Source organism: Scyliorhinus torazame, chromosome 8, assembly GCF_047496885.1.
Source record: "Scyliorhinus torazame isolate Kashiwa2021f chromosome 8, sScyTor2.1, whole genome shotgun sequence".
NCBI lineage: Eukaryota > Metazoa > Chordata > Chondrichthyes > Carcharhiniformes > Scyliorhinidae > Scyliorhinus > Scyliorhinus torazame.
In genome coordinates this window covers 196,764,409-196,782,269 of record NC_092714.1, presented here as the reverse complement: position 1 = coordinate 196,782,269, position 17,861 = coordinate 196,764,409, and the positions used below count along the sequence as shown (strand labels likewise).

The 17,861-nt window shown below is 47.9% G+C and overlaps 1 protein-coding gene across 2 annotated transcripts in view; it reads right to left on the bottom strand.

Annotated features, from left to right (window-relative positions):
* Positions 1-17,861, bottom strand: part of LOC140428329 (uncharacterized) — a 199,923-nt gene that overhangs the window by 89,112 nt on the left and 92,950 nt on the right. For both annotated transcript variants that reach the window (XM_072514684.1, XM_072514683.1), the window contains exon 8: positions 14,594-14,756. In XM_072514684.1, the coding sequence (XP_072370785.1) occupies positions 14,594-14,756 (163 nt within the window). The remainder of the gene's footprint in view (positions 1-14,593; positions 14,757-17,861) is intronic.

Here is a 17,861-nt window from a genome sequence, read left to right as displayed (position 1 = left end):
GAGCCAGAGCAGGGAGATCAGCTGCACGGGAGTCATGAGCCGCCTTGTGCTGTGCACGAGACAGTTGCATTCGTTGAAGGACCGGAACGTGGTCGAGGTCTGGGACATGAATGGACGGCACCGCCGTCCTCAGGGTGCAACCCATGAGCAGCTGGGCTGGCGAAAGGCCCGTGGAGAGTGGGGCCGAACGATAGGCCAGTAAGGCGAGGTAGAAGTCGGATTCTGCATCGGCAGCCTTGCAGAGGAGCCGTTTGACTATGTGGACACCCTTCTCCGCTTTGCCATTGGATTGGGGGTACAGGGGACTGGATGTCACATGCACAAAGTTGTACCTCCTGGCAAAGTTGGATCATTCCTGGCTTGCGAAGCAGGGGCCATTGTCTGACATCACAGTGAGTGGGATGCTGTGACGAGCAAAGGTGTACTTACAGGCACAGATGACTGCAGATGATGTGCTGTTGTGCAAACGTACCACCTCCGGGTAGTTTGAAAAATAGTCTACAATCAGAACATAGACCCTGCCCAGCGCATGGAACAGGTCGATGCCGACCTTGGACCAAGGGGACGTGACCAACTCATGGGGCTGTAGGGTCTCACATGTTTGGGCCGGCTGGAACCGCTGACAGGTGGGGCAGTTGAGCACTGTGTTGGCGATGTCGTCATTGATGCCGGGCCAGTACACTGCCTCTCGGGCCCATCAGCGGCACTTCTCCACGCCAAGATAGCCCTCGTGTAGCTGTTCCAAGACGAGCTGGCGCATGCTGTGTGGGATAACAATGCGGTCCAGCTTCAGGATGACACCATCGACTACCGCCAGATCGTCTCTGATGTTGTAGAACTGCAGGCATTGGCCCTTGAGTCACCCATCTGTTAGATGGTGCATGACACGCTGTAGCAGGGGGTCAGCCGCAGTCTCGCAGCGAATCTGGACGAGGCGTTCATCCGTGGCCAGTAGATTGGAGGCCATGAAGGCCACATGGGCGTCAACCTGGCAGACGAATCCCGCTGGGTCACACGGGGTGTTGACTGCCCTGGACAGAGCGTCAGCTATGATCAGGTCTTTGCCCAGGGTGTATATGAGCTGGAAGTCGTATCGTCGGAATTTGAGCAGAATGCGCTGGAGGCGAGGCGTCATGCCGTTCAAGTCTTTTTGTATTATATTGACCAGTGGGCGATGGTCAGTCTCGACGGTGAATTGGGGAAGGCCCTACACATAATCATGAAAATTGACGACACCGGTCAAAAAGCCCAGGCACTCCTTTTCTATCTGCGCGTAGCGCTGTTCCGTGGGGGCCATGGCGCGTGACGCATATTCAACGGGGGCCCATGATGAGGCCTCATCGCATTGCAGGAGCACTGCCCCAATGCCAGATTGGCTGGCATCTGTCGAAATTTTTGTCTCTTTCGCTGGATCAAAAAAGGCCAATACCGGGGCCGTGGTAAGTTTGGGTTGAAGTTCTCTCCATTCGCGCTCGTGGGCAGGAAGCCATTGGAACTCTGTCGTCTTCCTGACCAGGTTCCTGAGAGCTGTGGTATGAGAGGCGAGGCGAGGGATGAACTTCCCTAGGAAGTTGACCATGCCCAGAAATCGGAGGACAGCCTTCTTGTCCTCTGGCTTTTTCATGGCTGTGATGGCAGCCACCTTGTCCGCATCCGGCCGCACACCCAACTGGGAGATGTGGTCCCCTCGGAACTTGAGTTCCGTCTGGCCGAAGGAGCATTTGGCTCTGTTGAGGTGTAGGCCCTGCTCCCGTATGCGTTTGAACATGCGCTGGAGGCGACAGATATGCTCCTGCGGGGTGGTGGACCAAATGATTATGTCGTCGACATAGACGCGAACACCTTCAATGCCTTCCATCATTTGTTCCATGATCCTGTGGAACACTTCTGATGCTGATATGATCCCAAACGGCATCCTGTTGTAACAATATCTGCCAAAAGTGGTGTTAAAGGTATACAGTTTCCTGCTGGATCTTTCCAGTTAAATTTGCCAGAATCCTTTCGAGGCGTCAAGTTTGGTGAAGAGCCTGGCGTGAGCCATCTCGCATGTGATCTCTTCGCGCTTGGGGATTGGGTAATGCTCCCTCATTATGTTGCGATTCAGATCCTTTGGATCATTGCAGATTCTGAGCTCACCGGAAGGCTTTTTTACACACACCATGGAACTGACCCAGTCGGTTGGTTCCGTAAATCTGGATATCACTCCTTGGTCTTGGAGGTCCTGCAGCTGCTGCTTGAGGCGGTCCTTGAGGGGTGCTGGGACTCTGCGAGGTGCATGCACCACAGGCGTGGCGTTCTGTTTGAGTAGGATCTTGTAAGTATATGGGAGCGTGCCCATGCCTTCGAAGACGTTGCGGTGCTGGTCAATGATGGCGTTGAGTTGCGCCCTGAAGTCAGCATCCTGGAAGGCAGATGTGTCATCAGGAGAGAGAGAGTGAACTCTTTGAACGAGGTTTAGCGGCTTGCACGCCTGTGCGCCAAGCAGAGAGTCCTTCGAGGAGCCCACAATCTCGAATGTAAGGATGGCTTTTCGTGACTTCGTATTGGCGTGAGCCGGTAGCAGGAATGATGTTGCCATTGTAGTCCAATAGCTGGCAGGCCAATGGAAGAATGGTTGGTTTGACACGAAGGCTTTGGAAAGCAGACCACGCCATGAGATTGGCAGAGTCACCAGTGTTCAGGCGGAATCGTATTTGGGACCGGTTGACCGTCAGGATGGCACACCACTCATCGTCTGGATCGATGCTGTATACCGACAGCGGCTGGTGTCTTTGCTTCGGGGACAGCCTGTTTTTCGTTACGACACAGACTCGAAAAGGCGCCTTCAGGTCCTCGGTGTCACTGCTGTGCGGGAGGTCGCAATCGGACTCGGTGACCGTGAGTTGAATTGCCCGAACATTCCTGCGAGGCTGGCTGAAGCGATATGAATTGGAAAGCTGAGCTGCTCGCCAGCAGGCAGCATAGTGGCCAAGACTTCCATATCGTAGGCAGTCGAGAATTTGCGGGGCATTGCTGCTTTAAATGGGCGGAGCCACAGTTGTCGCATGTCGTGATGTCAGCATATTCGCTGTGCCACCGCGCATGCACGGTGCGGTCATGCGTGGTGCGCACCTGCTCATTACGTTCCTCCACATCGCTGTCCCTCGTTTGGTGCATGCAAGCGCGGGAGTCCGTGAAAAGCGAGCGAAATGGCCGCCCTCATCCAGGCTGAGGCCCTGGAAGTGCTCAATCACTTGGATCCGTTCCGCCTCGTGGGGATCTTGCCCCGTTTCAGCCGCTTGTATATGGGAGTACCGACTGGTGGCATTTTCATGTAGGACACAGGTCTCGATGGCGGTCGCTAGGGTGAGCTGCTTTACTTTGAGGAGCTGCTGACGTAGGGGGTCCGACTGAACACCGAAAACGATCTGGTCGCGTATCATGGAGTCGGAGATGGGCCCGTAGCTGCAAGGTGCGTTAGAAAGGATTGAAAAGGTTCGTCCTTACCCTGCAAACACTGCTGGAACACGTAGCACTCAAAACTTTCATTCACCTCTACGCTGCAGTGAGTGTCAAATTTGAGGAGACCCGTCTTGAATTTCGTCTTGTCTTCGTCATCTGCAAAGGTAAGAGAGTTGAAAATGTGGATGGCATGATCCCCGGCCGTGGAGAGGAGAAGAGCAATCTTTCTGGTGTCCGAGGAACCCCTGTCGTGGCTTTGTGGAAGAGCTGAAAGCGCTGTTTGAAAATCTTCCACTTGGCCCCAAGATTGCCGGCAATGCGGAGCGGCGGCGGCGGGCTGATATTGTCCATATTGCAAGATGGAGGAATGCTGGCAGAAGGCAGATTACTTGCAGGTAGGTCTAAGAAGTGCGAGTATGCAACCACCCTGGTATCATGATGTGTTGGGTGTTCTGGATCACATACAGGTCACCAACACTTGAAGTAGTGCAACACCATTTTATTAAAAGGTTAACTATTTAAACATACTTGAACTGTGGGTAAATACGACATTAGCTTTAACTAAAGACATTTGCCTTGTCCTAACCAGTTGATGCACTCAGCACATGGTGGATGTCTGTGTTGCAGGCTGTGAGCTCTGTGCTCCTAGCTAGCTGCTACTCGAATGAACAGGAACTCTGATGCCCCCTGTCTTTATCGTGCATGTGCTCTCACTGGTGATTGGCTGCGGTGTTGTGTATGTTGATTGGTCCCACTGTGTGTCCATCAGTGTGTGTCTGCACCATGATATGCTGGTGTATATTATCGTACAAAGTCTTACAACTCCAGGTTAAAGTCCAACAGGTTTGTTTCAATGTCAGTAGCTTTCAGAGCGCTGCTCCTTCCTCAGGTGAATGAAGAGGTATGTTCCAGAAACATATATATAGACAAATTCAAAGATGCCAAACAATGCTTGGAATGCGACCATTGGCAGGTGATTAAATCTTTACAGATCCAGAGATGGGGTAACCCCAGGTTAAAGAGGTGTGAATTATGTTAAGCCAGGACAGTCGGTAGGATTTCGCAGGCCAGATGGTGGGGGATGAATGTAATGCGACATGAATCCCAGGTCCCGGTTGAGGCCGCACTCATGTGTGCGGAACTAGGCTATAAGTTTCTGCTCGGCGATTCTGCGTTGTCACGCATCCTGAAAGCCGCCTTGGAGAACGCTTACCGGAGATCAGAGGCTGAATGCCCTTGACTGCTGCAGTGTTCCCCGACTGTAAGGGAACATTCCTGCCTGGTGATTGTCGCGCGATGTCCATTCATTCGTTGTCGCAGCGTCTGCATGGTCTCGCAAATGTACCACGCTTCGGGACATTCTTTCCTGCAGCATATGAGGTAGACAACGTTGGCTGAGTCGCACGAGTATGTACCCCGTACCTGGTGGGTGGTGTTCTCATGTGTAATAGTGGTATCCATGTCGATGATCTGGCACGTCTTGCAGAGATTGCCATGGCAGGGTTGTGTGGTGTCGTGGTCACTATTCTGAAGACTGGGTAGTTTGCTGCAAACAATGGTTTGTTTGAGGTTGCGCGGTTGTTTGAAGGCAAGTAGTGGCGGTGTGGGGATGACCTTGGCAAGATGTTCATCGTCATCATTGACGTGTTGAAGGCTGTGAAGAAGATGACGTAGTTTCTCCGCTCCGGGGAAGTACTGGATGACGAAGGGTATTCTGTCGGTTGTGTCCCATGTTTGTCTTCTGAGGAGGTTGGTGCGGTTTTTCGCTGTGGCGCGTTGGAACTGTCGATCGATGAGTCGAGTGCCATATCCCGTTCGTACAAGGGCATCTTTCAACGTCTGTAGATGTCTGTTACGCTCCTCCTCATCTGAGCAGATCCTGTGTATACGGAGAGCTTGTCCATAGGGGTTGGCTTCTTTAATGTGTTTAGGGTGGAAGCTGGAGAAGTGGAGTATCGTGAGGTTATCCATGGGCTTGCGGTAAAGCGAAGTGCTGAGGTGACCGTCCTTGATGGAGACGAGTGTGTCCAAGAATGCAACTGATTTTGGAGAGTAGTCCATGGTGAGTCTGATGGTTGATACCTCTTCATTCACCTGAGGAAGGAGCAGCGCTCTGAAAGCTAGTGACATCAAAACAAACCTATTGGACTTTAACCTGGTGTTGTAAGACTTCATACTGTGCTCACCCCAGACCAACGCCGGCATCTCCACATCATGGTGTATATTATGACAGGGGTTATTTTTGTTCCAATAGAAATGGGAAGTGTTGAAAATGCTCATCCCAACTGGTCCATGACAATATATTCATCAAGTGAGAAAATACTTAAAATTCAGTGCAAAGTGTAAACTTTCGGTTAACAAATCCCACTTGTGTGAAATAGAAATAGCACTTTATTGCAGGTGAACTGATTGGTGCTAATTTACTGGAAGGTTTTGCCACTTTTAATCTTGGAAGTGAAACCAGGAATCATGTGCCAATAGAAGATCTCACTGCGAGTTCAAATATTCAAATTTGTACAGAGGGTTGTATTTACAGTGCTTGTGAGATCTTTGGGATGTTGCTTTCCAGTATTGCGTACCTGGTTCAAAGGAGCAGAGCTGATTGCATAATATGGATGACCAAGTTGTGTGTGAATGTCTGACAAAGCCATTTATCACACTGAAAACTGAACTTTCAATCGGCTTATAAATAGAAAAACAAGAAGCTTCACTCAATCTATTTTAACAGTTTGACCCCACTGTGACATTAATTCTGGGGACTAAAAGGATGTGAGGAGGGTGGTGGGAGCTGAATGAAGTTGGAAGAGCAGAGTGGAGGGGGAGGGAGGGGTGGGTTAAAGGGCCCAGAAACAGGCAAAGCACCAGGGCCCATGATCTCTCTCTTTGGCCCCAGGCGAGATCCTTCGACTCCACATGCCAGCGGGATCTTCCAGTCCCGCCGACCGTGCACCCCCGCTGGAGGTTTCACAGCAGCATGGGGTGGAATCAATAGAAAGTACCATTGATAGCGATGGGACCAGAAAATCCCACTGCCGACCAACTGTGTGCCACCCCACTGTCGTCAAGGTAGAGAATCTCGCCCCCTCCTTCCCCCCACCTGCTAATGCCTCAAGATCAAAATTCATGCTCTCATCTTTAAATCCCACCTTACCTTCTTGAATTTTGTTGCTATTGTAGTAAATATATTTTTTTGAAATGGATTTGCAAGAGAAATCTTGGAAGAGATAAAACAGTAGATGCCCCTTGCAAGATGTCATAAGATACGGGAACTGAAATCAAGAAAACGAAAGATTTACATATATATTGTGCTTTTCACAACATCTTGATTCCCAAAGTTTTTTGTGGTTAATTAAGTACTTTTAGGTCTGGTCAATTTTGTAATTTAGGAAAGGAGGGCAGACAATATGTGTACAATATCTCACAAACAGCAATGTGATAATGACCCGTAGCCCTCGCCTTTATGACGTTCATGTTATGACGAACGGCACTTACAAAGTTTATGAATTGACACCCCATTTTGAGTTTACAATGTTGGTTTTCACATTACGACGTCATGCCAGCATTTTCAGACATTCTGTGTTGCTCATGTCTATGACAGGACAGGTCGCACTGTCTTTATTCGGTTGGAAATGTGTGTTTTATTCTATTAAATTTCTTTGGCACAACCATCACATTTTTAATTCATTTATATGCTTATGTTGTATTTAATATGCACTTAGACCTGCAGAAGTTCAAAGTTAAAAGGCAACTGACAATGATTGATGTCTTCATTATGACCTCCCACACTAACTGAGGAACTTGTGCTAAGGCGTGCAGACATTAAAAGTCACCTCAGAAACTTGGCAGGGCAAGCAAGAGTCAGGAGCATTTAACATGACTGTGCGCACCATGACTGATATCTGGCCTTGGTTCAGTAACGAACCCCCTATTTATCACATTGTTCCCATGGGAAAATCAGTTCAGATTTATGGCATTTTGCGATACAATGAGGTTTTCAGGAATCAACTGTGTCGTAAGTCTGAGGACTGCCTGTAATCTGTTTTAGTAATATAAATATTGGCCGTAGAGAATGCTCCAGCTCTTCCACTTGGCAAACTGCAGAACTGAAGGTCTCTGCTCTCACCCGCTCCCCCAACTCAACTGAGTTCTTGACCTCATCCATATTGCTGTGTAGGTGCACTGAGTGAAAGACACGGATTTCCATAATCCAGAGAGAAACAAGCCACTCTAAGTGGTTGTAAACTGGAGATTCAGCAAATGCCCGGGAGCAGAATGCAGTCCTCTAAACTTTGTAATACCAAAGTGAAAAAATACAGAAAAATAGAAATGTTTCATATCTCTTCCAGAACAAGTAAGTGAACAATAAAATAGAAACATAGCTGTTAATATTGGTGAAATCTTAGATGTCCTGTTGTGAGGCAGCTGTGTATTTCACAATGTGTATTTCACTCCAAAATATAAAGGCAATGCCTCTGAAGTGCCTGGGGTGGTTGTTCAATGTGAACTTGACTATACAAAGGCAATTTGCTGAAGCTACAAGTGGGAAAAGGAACTGTCACATAGAGTGTGGGAATATCATCAGTCTATAATCCATCAATGTGTTTTGATTTAGTCCTTCAGCATAACTCTAATTTAGAAACGACCTCAGCATTTTAAATCCAAACACAGTGGGAACTCCAACCAGGTTACTAATATTCCATCTGAACCTTTTGTTCATTCAACTCCTACACACTGCCTGCTCTTCAGCCCTCTGCTGTTCATGATATAATCAAACATACCTATGGACGAGGTGCAACAGCAGGCCATTTGGCCCCTCCAGCCTGTTCTGTTATTTAATAAGATTATGGCTTATCTGACAGTAACCTCAAATCTGCATCTTGCCTACCTCTGTCTTATCCACCTCTGCCTTAGAATTGTTCAAAGGCTCTGCTTCCACCGCCTTTTCAGGAAGAGAGTTCGAGAAACTCACCACCCTCTGACTGAAAACATTCACCTCCTCTCCATTTTAAATGGGCGCTAACTTATTTTCAAACAGTGACCCCTGGTTCTAGATTCCCTGAAAGAGGAAACAGCCTCTCCACATCCACACTGTCTATATTCTTCAGAATCTTTCTGTTTCAACCAAGTCACCTCTTACTTTCCTAAACTCCACTGGACTCAAACCTAGCCACCGACCCATTACAGTATTATTCTGGTAAACCTTCTCTGAACTGCTTCCAACGCATTTACATCCTTTCTTAAATAAGGTGACCAGTACTGTACACCGTGGGCGCGATTCTCTGGCCTCATTACACTCTCGCTCAAGCGCAATGAGACCGGTTAATAGCAGGAGAGGATAAAAACGAGAATCGCACCAGGCGCCAAACAGTTTGCGATGAACCCGGCCGCTCCCGTAGGCGAAATCGTATATCGCTGTAGCGTGGTGAGAGACAAATTATCACCACTTAAACCCTATTTCCATGCAATTCACGAGAGCCACCCCATATCCAATTTCCGCTCGCTACCACATTAGAAATCTTTCCGGAGAATGGCACCCTGTATTTCAGATGTGGTCTGACTAATACCCTGTACAACTGAATTATAAGCCCCCTACTTTTGTATTCAATTCCACTCGGATTGAATGATAACATTCTATTAGCTTTCCTAATTACTTGCTGTAGCTGTGTACTAGTCTTTTGTAACTCATGCGTTAGGACACACAGATCCCTCTGCACCCCAGTACTCTGCAAGCTCACACCATCGGGATAATATGCTTCTCTTTTATTCTTCCTGCCAAAATAGACAATTTCACATTTCCCACATTGTACTTCATGTGCCAGATCTTTGCCCACTCACTTAATCTATCTATGCACAGGAGTTCACAAAAATAGGCAGACTGGCACAGCGGGCGGGAAAAGCAGTGAGGATGCCACCAGCCTTAAATGCAGCTTTGCCCGTTGTACCGTTCAACTCATAGTTGAAGGAAAATAAAGGGACAGGTCCCACAAAGTCAAGCTGGCGGGGCAGGCTCAATTTGGTTTTGAAAGGGCGCTCCGATACAAACAATTAAAAATAGAAATGCCTGCCCAAACACCTCTGCGAACATCCCCCTCACGCCCCATGGAACACACCCTCAGGGAGCACACCACCCCATGGGCAGCGCCAGGGTGCAGTGACAGGGAGCAGTGCCCAGGCATGACCCTCTCCTCTGAGTGATGCATTCACCTGAACACGTCTGGGTAGGTTGTGCTTGCCCTGGGAAATCGGCGAATCTAACGGGGGAGTGAGGGGGGTGGTGCGCGGCGGTGTGGCAATGCGATATTATCAGCTATAAAGATTTTCCAGCATTTTCTCTTTCATATCAGCTATAAAGACCTGATAATGACATTTAAATGTGGATCCCAACGTTCAATATCAGGATTCTCTTCTCAGGAGAGGTTGAATAAACTCGGTTTGTTCTCACTGGAACGACAAAGGTTGAGGGGCGACCTGATAGAGGTCTACAAAATTATGAGGGGCATAGATAGGGTGGATAGTCAGAGAATTTTTCCCAGGGTAGAGGGGTCGATTACTAGGGGGCATAGGTTTAAGGTGCGATGCGAGGTGCAAGGTTTAGAGGAGATGTACGAGGCAAATTTTTTTACACAGAGGGTAGTGGGTGCCTGGAACTCGCTGCCGGAGGAGGTGGTGGAAGCAGGGACGATAATGACGTTTAAGGGGCATCTTGACAAATACATGAATAGGATGGGAATAGAGGGATACGGACCCCGGAAGTGCAGAAGATTTTAGTTTAGACAGGCAACATTGTCGGCACAGGTTTGGAGGGCCGAAGGGCCTGTTCCTGTGCTGTACTTTTCTTTGTTCTTTGTTCTTTGTCATTGGCCGGGTGCGGGCAAATGGACTCACCATGATATCTTACTTCCCCCTGGTGCAGTGGACGGCTGTGCCGCAAGCCACAGATCTCTACCGCAGTACAACCTGTAGCTTCACTGATGGCTGCCATGGGGTGTCTAAATGAACTCCACACTTCATCTGATTCACCTTCATTCCTGCACCTACTAGCTCTATGTAGACAGGAATCTCATCTCTGTTCAAATTAAGGGCAAATCAGCCCCCAACTCGTGAAAAATCTGAATTTTAATCAGTTTCCCGCAAGAGGCATGTTTCTGATAGACAAACAGACCCAGCTCCGGTTTACAGCCCATTGATTCGGAGAGAAGCTCTCACTGCTCTGCCCGGTTCAGTTTCTGAATAAATCATCCAGAATCTCGCTTGAGCGCGTTGCAGCCGGTGAATCCCGGGAGAGGCCTCTTGCAGACTTCCCAGAAATCTTCTGCTTTGCGGGATTCACCCTAGTCCCACGAGGCATCGGAGTCAGAATCCTGCCCACAAGCGGTGGGACCAAATGGCGTGCCGAAGCCGGTTTTAAACTGACTTCGGCGAATTTACCCGGGATCCACCGGTCTCGCCCAGCAAGGCCATAGCCAGGCGCCGTTCAGCACTGATCCACACAGACGTGGACTAGGCAGAACACCACCCGGGGGTCTCCCAGGTTATTGAAAACAACTGGGTGTTCAGGGTCAGTGCAGGGTGACTCCCTGGCCCTCCCCCTAGAACGCAGGCATCTTGGCATTGCCCAGCTATCACCTTGGCAACACCACCCTGGCACTGCCAAGGTGCCTGGGTGGTACGGCCAAGTCAGAATGAGAGCTGCCCGGGTGCCAGGCTGGCAGTGCAAGGGTATTCAGGTGCCAGCATGGCACTGCCAAGGGCCCAGGCCTGAGATGGGCCATACCCAATAACGGAGGGTGGAGGGGGATTTCAAGGGTGGGGGTGTGTAGGGTAGGTAAGTAGGGGCCTCTGGGAGGTTGGGGGGGGATGAAGGGTGGGAGTCCTGGAATGGGGGGGGGGGGGTCAATAAGTGGGTGGACCCCCAGTTACCCCATAGTGGGGTGTCGTCAATTATGTGGGTGTGGAGTAATGCCCATGTGTGTGGGGGGGGGGCGACATTGCCCATGGGTGGGGGAGACCCACAAGCTCACTTAGAGATTGGGGAACCCTTTCAAAATGGCAGCCTGATCTCTGAGTTCAGCTCTCCAGTGCTAAAAAATTCTAAGGGTGCGATCTTTCCAAAAGGGAACAAAGTCGCCGAGCGAGCACATTTAGCCGTGACACTCACAGTGCCGAGAAACACATGGCTATTTAACATGACTCGCTTTGAATAAGGGGCCTGAACAGGGAACGAGTGACCAAGGCTGCACATAGCTCCACTCGCCGGAACTCCTCCTTGTAGCGAGAGATCGGGACACTATTTATAAATGGCATCTCGATCTACAAGGACCACAAAGTAATCCCCAACAGCCTCCCCCAGCCCGAAGGCAACGTGGGAGGTGCCCCAGCACCCCCCCCCCCCCACACCCTCAAAACACCCACACAGGGCAATCCCGGCCCAATCACACGTGTGCAAAAATGCCAGCTTGGCAGTGCCAACCTGGCACCCTGGCAGTGCCCTTGCCAGCTGGCAGTGCCACCTGGGCACCTTGGCAGTGCCAGACTGGCACTCAAATGGCACTGACAGGGTACACAGGTGGCACTAGTAGTGCCAGGGCATCACCCTGCCAAGGGGTATGCAGCTGGCGGCCACCGATCCCCTCATACATCTCCATGAGTGCCGTTTGTGGGAACCAGTACCAAACAGCGCTCACCCACGGTCCACAAGGCGAAGCGATTGAATCGCAAAGCCTCAGGTACCTCGGGAACCTACACATTAGAGCGAGGCAGTAAGCCTCACTCTAATATGGAGATTTGCCAAAACGTGATCCTGCCCATTGTGGGCAGACTACACCTTGAAACATCTCACAAAATGGTGTTGAATCTCGCAATGCTTTGCGAGCCAGATAGATCCCGGGACTGAGTCTCCTGGTTTTCACCGGCAGTGCTGCGCCTCGGCGAGGTGTTTTTCTGGTGCAGCGTGGCCAGATAATCGCGCCCTGTTTGGGCTAAACATAGAACATAGAACAGTACAGCACAGAACAGGCCCTTCGGCCCTTGATATTGTGCCGAGCCTTGTTCGAATCCAAGATCAAGCTATCTCACTCCCTGCCATTCTGGTGTGCTCCATGTGCCTATCCAATAACTGCTTGAAAGTTCATAAAGTGTCCGACTCCACTATCACAGCAGGCAGTCCATTCCACACCCAAACCACTCTCTGAGTAAAGAACCTACCTCGGACATCCCTCCTATATCTCCCAACCTGTACCTTATAGTTATGCCCCCTTGTAACAGCTACATCCATTCGAGGAAATAGTCTCTGAACGTCCACTCACCAAACTGGTGAGAAACTTCACAGGGCCCAAAAAAGTGACTAAGTGTCATTGAATAGTGGTAGGGAACTCGCCGGCAGAGCCGATGGGTAACTCCCTGAAAAACCCGCCACAAATGAACTGAGAAATTTTGGCGGAGAATCGCGCCCATAAAGTGCATCTGAAAAACTAGAGATTTGCTTTACCTCTCATTCGCACAACCAATGGCGTGGAGACAAATTTGAAGATGTTTCATTATCAGTAAAGCAAATCGCAGAACTCCAATCTGCAAAACCCACCTCTGACCGTGTGTCTAATCCAATTGCAGATTTAACAATACTTGGTGACTGCCTTTCCTTCATTTTGCATCATTAGTTGCTTCTAGGATCGATCATTTCATGAGAAAACAAAAATGCTAAACCAAATGATAAATTTTGTGAACATGGATCAAAACGAGTTTGAAACAAAAGTGTGGCAGTTTGAATATTAAAAAATGACTCACTCATCACTGAACTGTCTTGTTGAAGAGAAAGACAGAAACTAGTGCTTAATAGAACCATTTCATTAGCAAATATATTCCAGATTACAGATTTTAAGCAATCATACCTTTTGAATGGATCATTTAATTTTTAGTGATTTAAAAAGGGCTAGCAAATGAATTCAATTTCAAGGTAATAAAAATATGATATAGGGTATTTTAATCTTTATTTGTTATTCTTCTACCTTATGTTGTTTGCTCCAAGAAGCAACACAATCCCTGGTTTAGTTGAGGTCGATTAATTCTATGGTACTTAGATATGTTTCAGCACACTGATTACCTCTAGAGAAATATTTTCCCTTGATGCATGTATGCCCTCCACTGGTCAACTCCTGCACTCGAATGCCAAATTAAGCTTATTAATCATAATTTTGGAACACCCCCGTTACAAGTGGCGCCTTTTCTATGCTGCTGTGCATTGTGCAAATTGCAGCCACACACTGCAGTTCCCAGGAGCGGGGGTACAAGATCCCAATATTACAGGTGGATTTTACATCAAATATGGGAGAGATGACAAGCCTGGAGAAAGATCATGGTCAAAGATGTCCAGGAAAGACAGTTTAAAAACATTTTTATTAGTCCACACCTGCCTATTTGACAGAGCCTCAACAAACATGTTTCACCTTTCTCCAATATAGCTTTTTCTTTCTATCTATTGGTGAGCTAGATAAATAGCAGGATTAACTTTATGGTTTCTCCTCATATTTAGAAATGGAAATAAATAGCAGATTGGCAGCCTGTTTCATACCTCACAATAGAAAAGTAAACAATTTAGGTACAATGCAGAACAGGCTGACAAATCACTGTGGGGTGGATTTTATAGCCTCCCCAGATGCAGGTCCTCAAGTGAGGGGGAGATGGAGGGCTGGGTGGCATGAAATGCCATGGGCACTGTGCCCCCGCCTCAGTTTGACCGGTGGCAGGAGTGCCCCATGTCAAGTGTGCAGTCCATTGAATGGGCTGTTGGGTAATGGGGGCGGGGGGGGGGGGGGGGGGGAGGTGATGGGTACCTCCTGAATGGGCCACACTAGTTTAATACCTTCAGGATTCCCCATCAGAGTTGGGGCAACCTCGCCCCAATTTTTTTCACCGGTGGGTAGCACGGATGGGTGGGTGGGATGGAGAACCCGTCCCCTCCCACCATAATATCCAGCCCGGGGTGTGTCCACTTGACATTACTGATGAAGGCAAATTTCACCCCACGTGTCGGAACAATAATAGCTCGAACCCTACATGTGTCCTATTTGTGTCCTGCGCGGACTTGCTTTAGTCATTGGGCAAAGAAATTCTGAACACAGAAACAAAGATCTTTGTTTCGCCATATTAAACTTACTGAAGTTGTGGGCAACTTTGTGATTCAGAAGTATCTGCTGATGGGTAGAAAAGTCATTAACCGGTTGTGTCAGGATATCTTGGGTAGAGAACTGCTCAACAAGTCTTGGATAATGTAATTGTATCTTTGCCGTATTGCTTTGTCCCCAGATAGATTTCTGAATCTGAAAAAAGAAAATAAAACACCTCAGCACTAACACTATTTTCTTCACATCAGATTGTTCGCTGCTCTCATCCGGAATCACATTCTTTAGGAAAATTACTTTGCACATGTATTTATAATATAAAATTACAGTGCATGTGTCACTAGAGATATTAACAATTGAGGCTACGTCCTGCACACAGCAGAATTTTATCAAGCTGTACATAGGTTGTTTTTAAACCTGAAAACCTTATCTGCGCATGATGCACTTCCAGGTCAGCAACACCTTGGGGGCACCTTTCATTTAGTATAACCCAACACTTGAACTTCAGGAGAATGCACACTTTTACAATCACACGAATATGACATTTTTGCACCTCAGATGTCCTGTGCCCATAAAATCTTTGTCAAATCTCTCCTAGTTCCCATCCATCCCTGGTCTTCCACTATGCTCCACCTGCTCTACCCCCTCTTCAACAGTAGAAAACCCATCACTTTTCTCCCTCTCTGTCACTCTGAAGAAGAGTCATATGGACTCGAAACATTGGGCGCGATTCAGAGGACATGAAACAAAGTTCACTTTCGGGCCTGTTTGGCAGGGTGTTTCTCAGTGGCTGGAGCGCCGAGATTCACCCCCCTATTCATCGGCACTTCACCATTTGTATGGTCCTCAGGGAGCTTCTCCCCACTGAGGCCACACTTTAGTTGATTTCCTGCACTGGCGAGTAGGACTGGCTCCTCGCAGATTGGGCACCATTTTGACTGGCAGCCCCAATCTCTGAATCTCCCCCTCCCCTTTCAGGCCAAACCCCAACCTCGGGCAGCCCCTCCTTCACCTCCCTGAATCTTCTCGAGGCTATCGAACACCCCCCCCCCCCACCCCTTCTATTGGGCAAGCCCCTCCCCGGGCCCAACCCCTGCCAGTGCCAGCCTGGCACCCAGACACCTTGGCAGTGCCAGCCTGGCACCCTGGCAGTACCACACAGGCACTGTCAGGGTGCCAGGCTGGCAATGCCCAGGTGCCCAGGGGGAGTGCCAGGATCCCTGGCTGTCCTGTCCCTGACTACCCAGGGGTCTCTCATGGCCTGCACAACCCCCAGAGATGCCATCACGCCGGGTCCACATTTGTGGAAACCAGTGCGCGGTCGAAGTCCCACAAGCGCGAGAATAGGGTGCCCGGGTATTTAAATGAATTGAATGGCTCATCTAAATATTCTGATCTGGATCACGTCCAGGGAGGGCGTGATCTAGAATGCATTGGGTGGACTCGCGATCGCCCCAGCACCCGATGTGGAGCCCGATTTGGGCTCTGCTGAATCGCGCCCATTGGTGCTGCTTCTCTCCTCACAGATACTGTCATACCTGCTGAGCTTTTCCAGCATTTTATGTTTTATTTTGGATTTCCAAAATCTGCAGTGTTTTGCATTTCTTATTGTGAACTCCAATCTACTCTTAGGCACTGTTAAGATTCGTTACTTTAGAGAATGTAGCCCTTCATTAATTCTCAGAAGTTGCAGCTCCACAACAGAAAGGTAAGTTCTCATAATGCTTACCAGCCAGTTCATGTGCCCACTGTTCTATTTTCATAAGCTCTACTGAAATGAATTAACTAATGCTCTTGTCTACTTTGCCACATGTAGAGTTTAAACAGATAATATTAATTAATGAAAAGGTCATATTTAACAGAATAAATCAAAATGGAATTATTAATCGTCTGTCAACTAGAATTATGTGAATGGTGCATGCAGATGAAAACAGCACCTGTGGCATGTTACCAACACATTCAGACATTAGGAGCAAGGGATAGGATGCTTTGATAATAATACTAGTGAACTCAAATTTGTATCACACAGATTGGGCAGAATTTAAAGCTCGCCAGTAGATGAGAACCTGCAAAAATGCCATGGGCACCTTTCCAGGCACCTACAACCCCTCCAGCCCTTGTGTCAACTGACCATTAAGTGTCATCTAATGGCTATTTAAAAGCCACTTATCTCCTCTGCTGCTATTTCATTGGCAATGGGGTGAGGGCGACGACAGGTCAGAAACCCGGCAGGTAACACTGTACGGGCTTTGCACAAGTGAGGGCGGGGGTAGGGCAAAGCGGTGGTGGCGAGTGATAGATTATGGACTTATTGATTCATTAATTTATTGATGTTTTTAGGTACTGATTGAGTGCATAGCTAAAAGAGTGGAATTATTCAAAATGACACGACTGTGAAAAGATAGTCATTGTTTCAGATAATGAAGATTAAAATTTAGGGTCTTGTTTGTAGAAATGTAAACACTGTTCAAATGAATGTTTCATATGACGAATAGACCATTTAGTAATAAGAATGCATCAAATAATTTGTTACAGCAATGTCTATGGCCAGCAGTGGAGTGAGAAATGTATTCTCATGTGGCGTGCACATAGACACTAAATTATTCCTGATGGATACCAGTCAATCTTAAGTAATGATCAATATTTGATTGATAAATCATCCTCTAAGTAACAGATCTATTTGAACAAATCAGGAGATCTCAGCTTAGAATTAGAAACCAATGAGAGTAAATGAGGGATTAGACCATCGATAAGAATTCCCTTAAAAGTAAGACCTGTGGTCAAGGTATCATTCCTGAATTCCCGCCTTCATGAATTCTTGAATCATCTATCCGCTTGTTTGTGTTTAAAGTGATTTATTTTTGCTTTTATGTTTAATGCTATTTTTGCCATATGTTTGGCCCTTGTTTCTATTGTTTGATATTTTGTTTTTAAGTTTTGATTCAGTTCTTATTCAAGTATATTCAAGTGAATAATTAGCAATAAAGTTGCATTTTTGACACCTCCAATCAGCCAGACTATCGACTTTCATTAGAAGTTAAAATAAGAGATTTGACAATTTGGCAAGCCAGCCACGAGGGCTAGGAGGGAGAGACCGAACACCACACCGAGGCATCGGGTAGCGGATCGGCAGAACTGAGGTAAGAGACCCACACATCTGCGGCCGTTTAGAGTCGGGTTTCCTCCTACGCACTCCTTACGATCGCATCCCGGTTGAAATTGGCCCAAGTCCCAGTAACAGACAGGCATCGGACGATGATATATATATATTGCACGGTGTTTTATATATATATATATTACAAT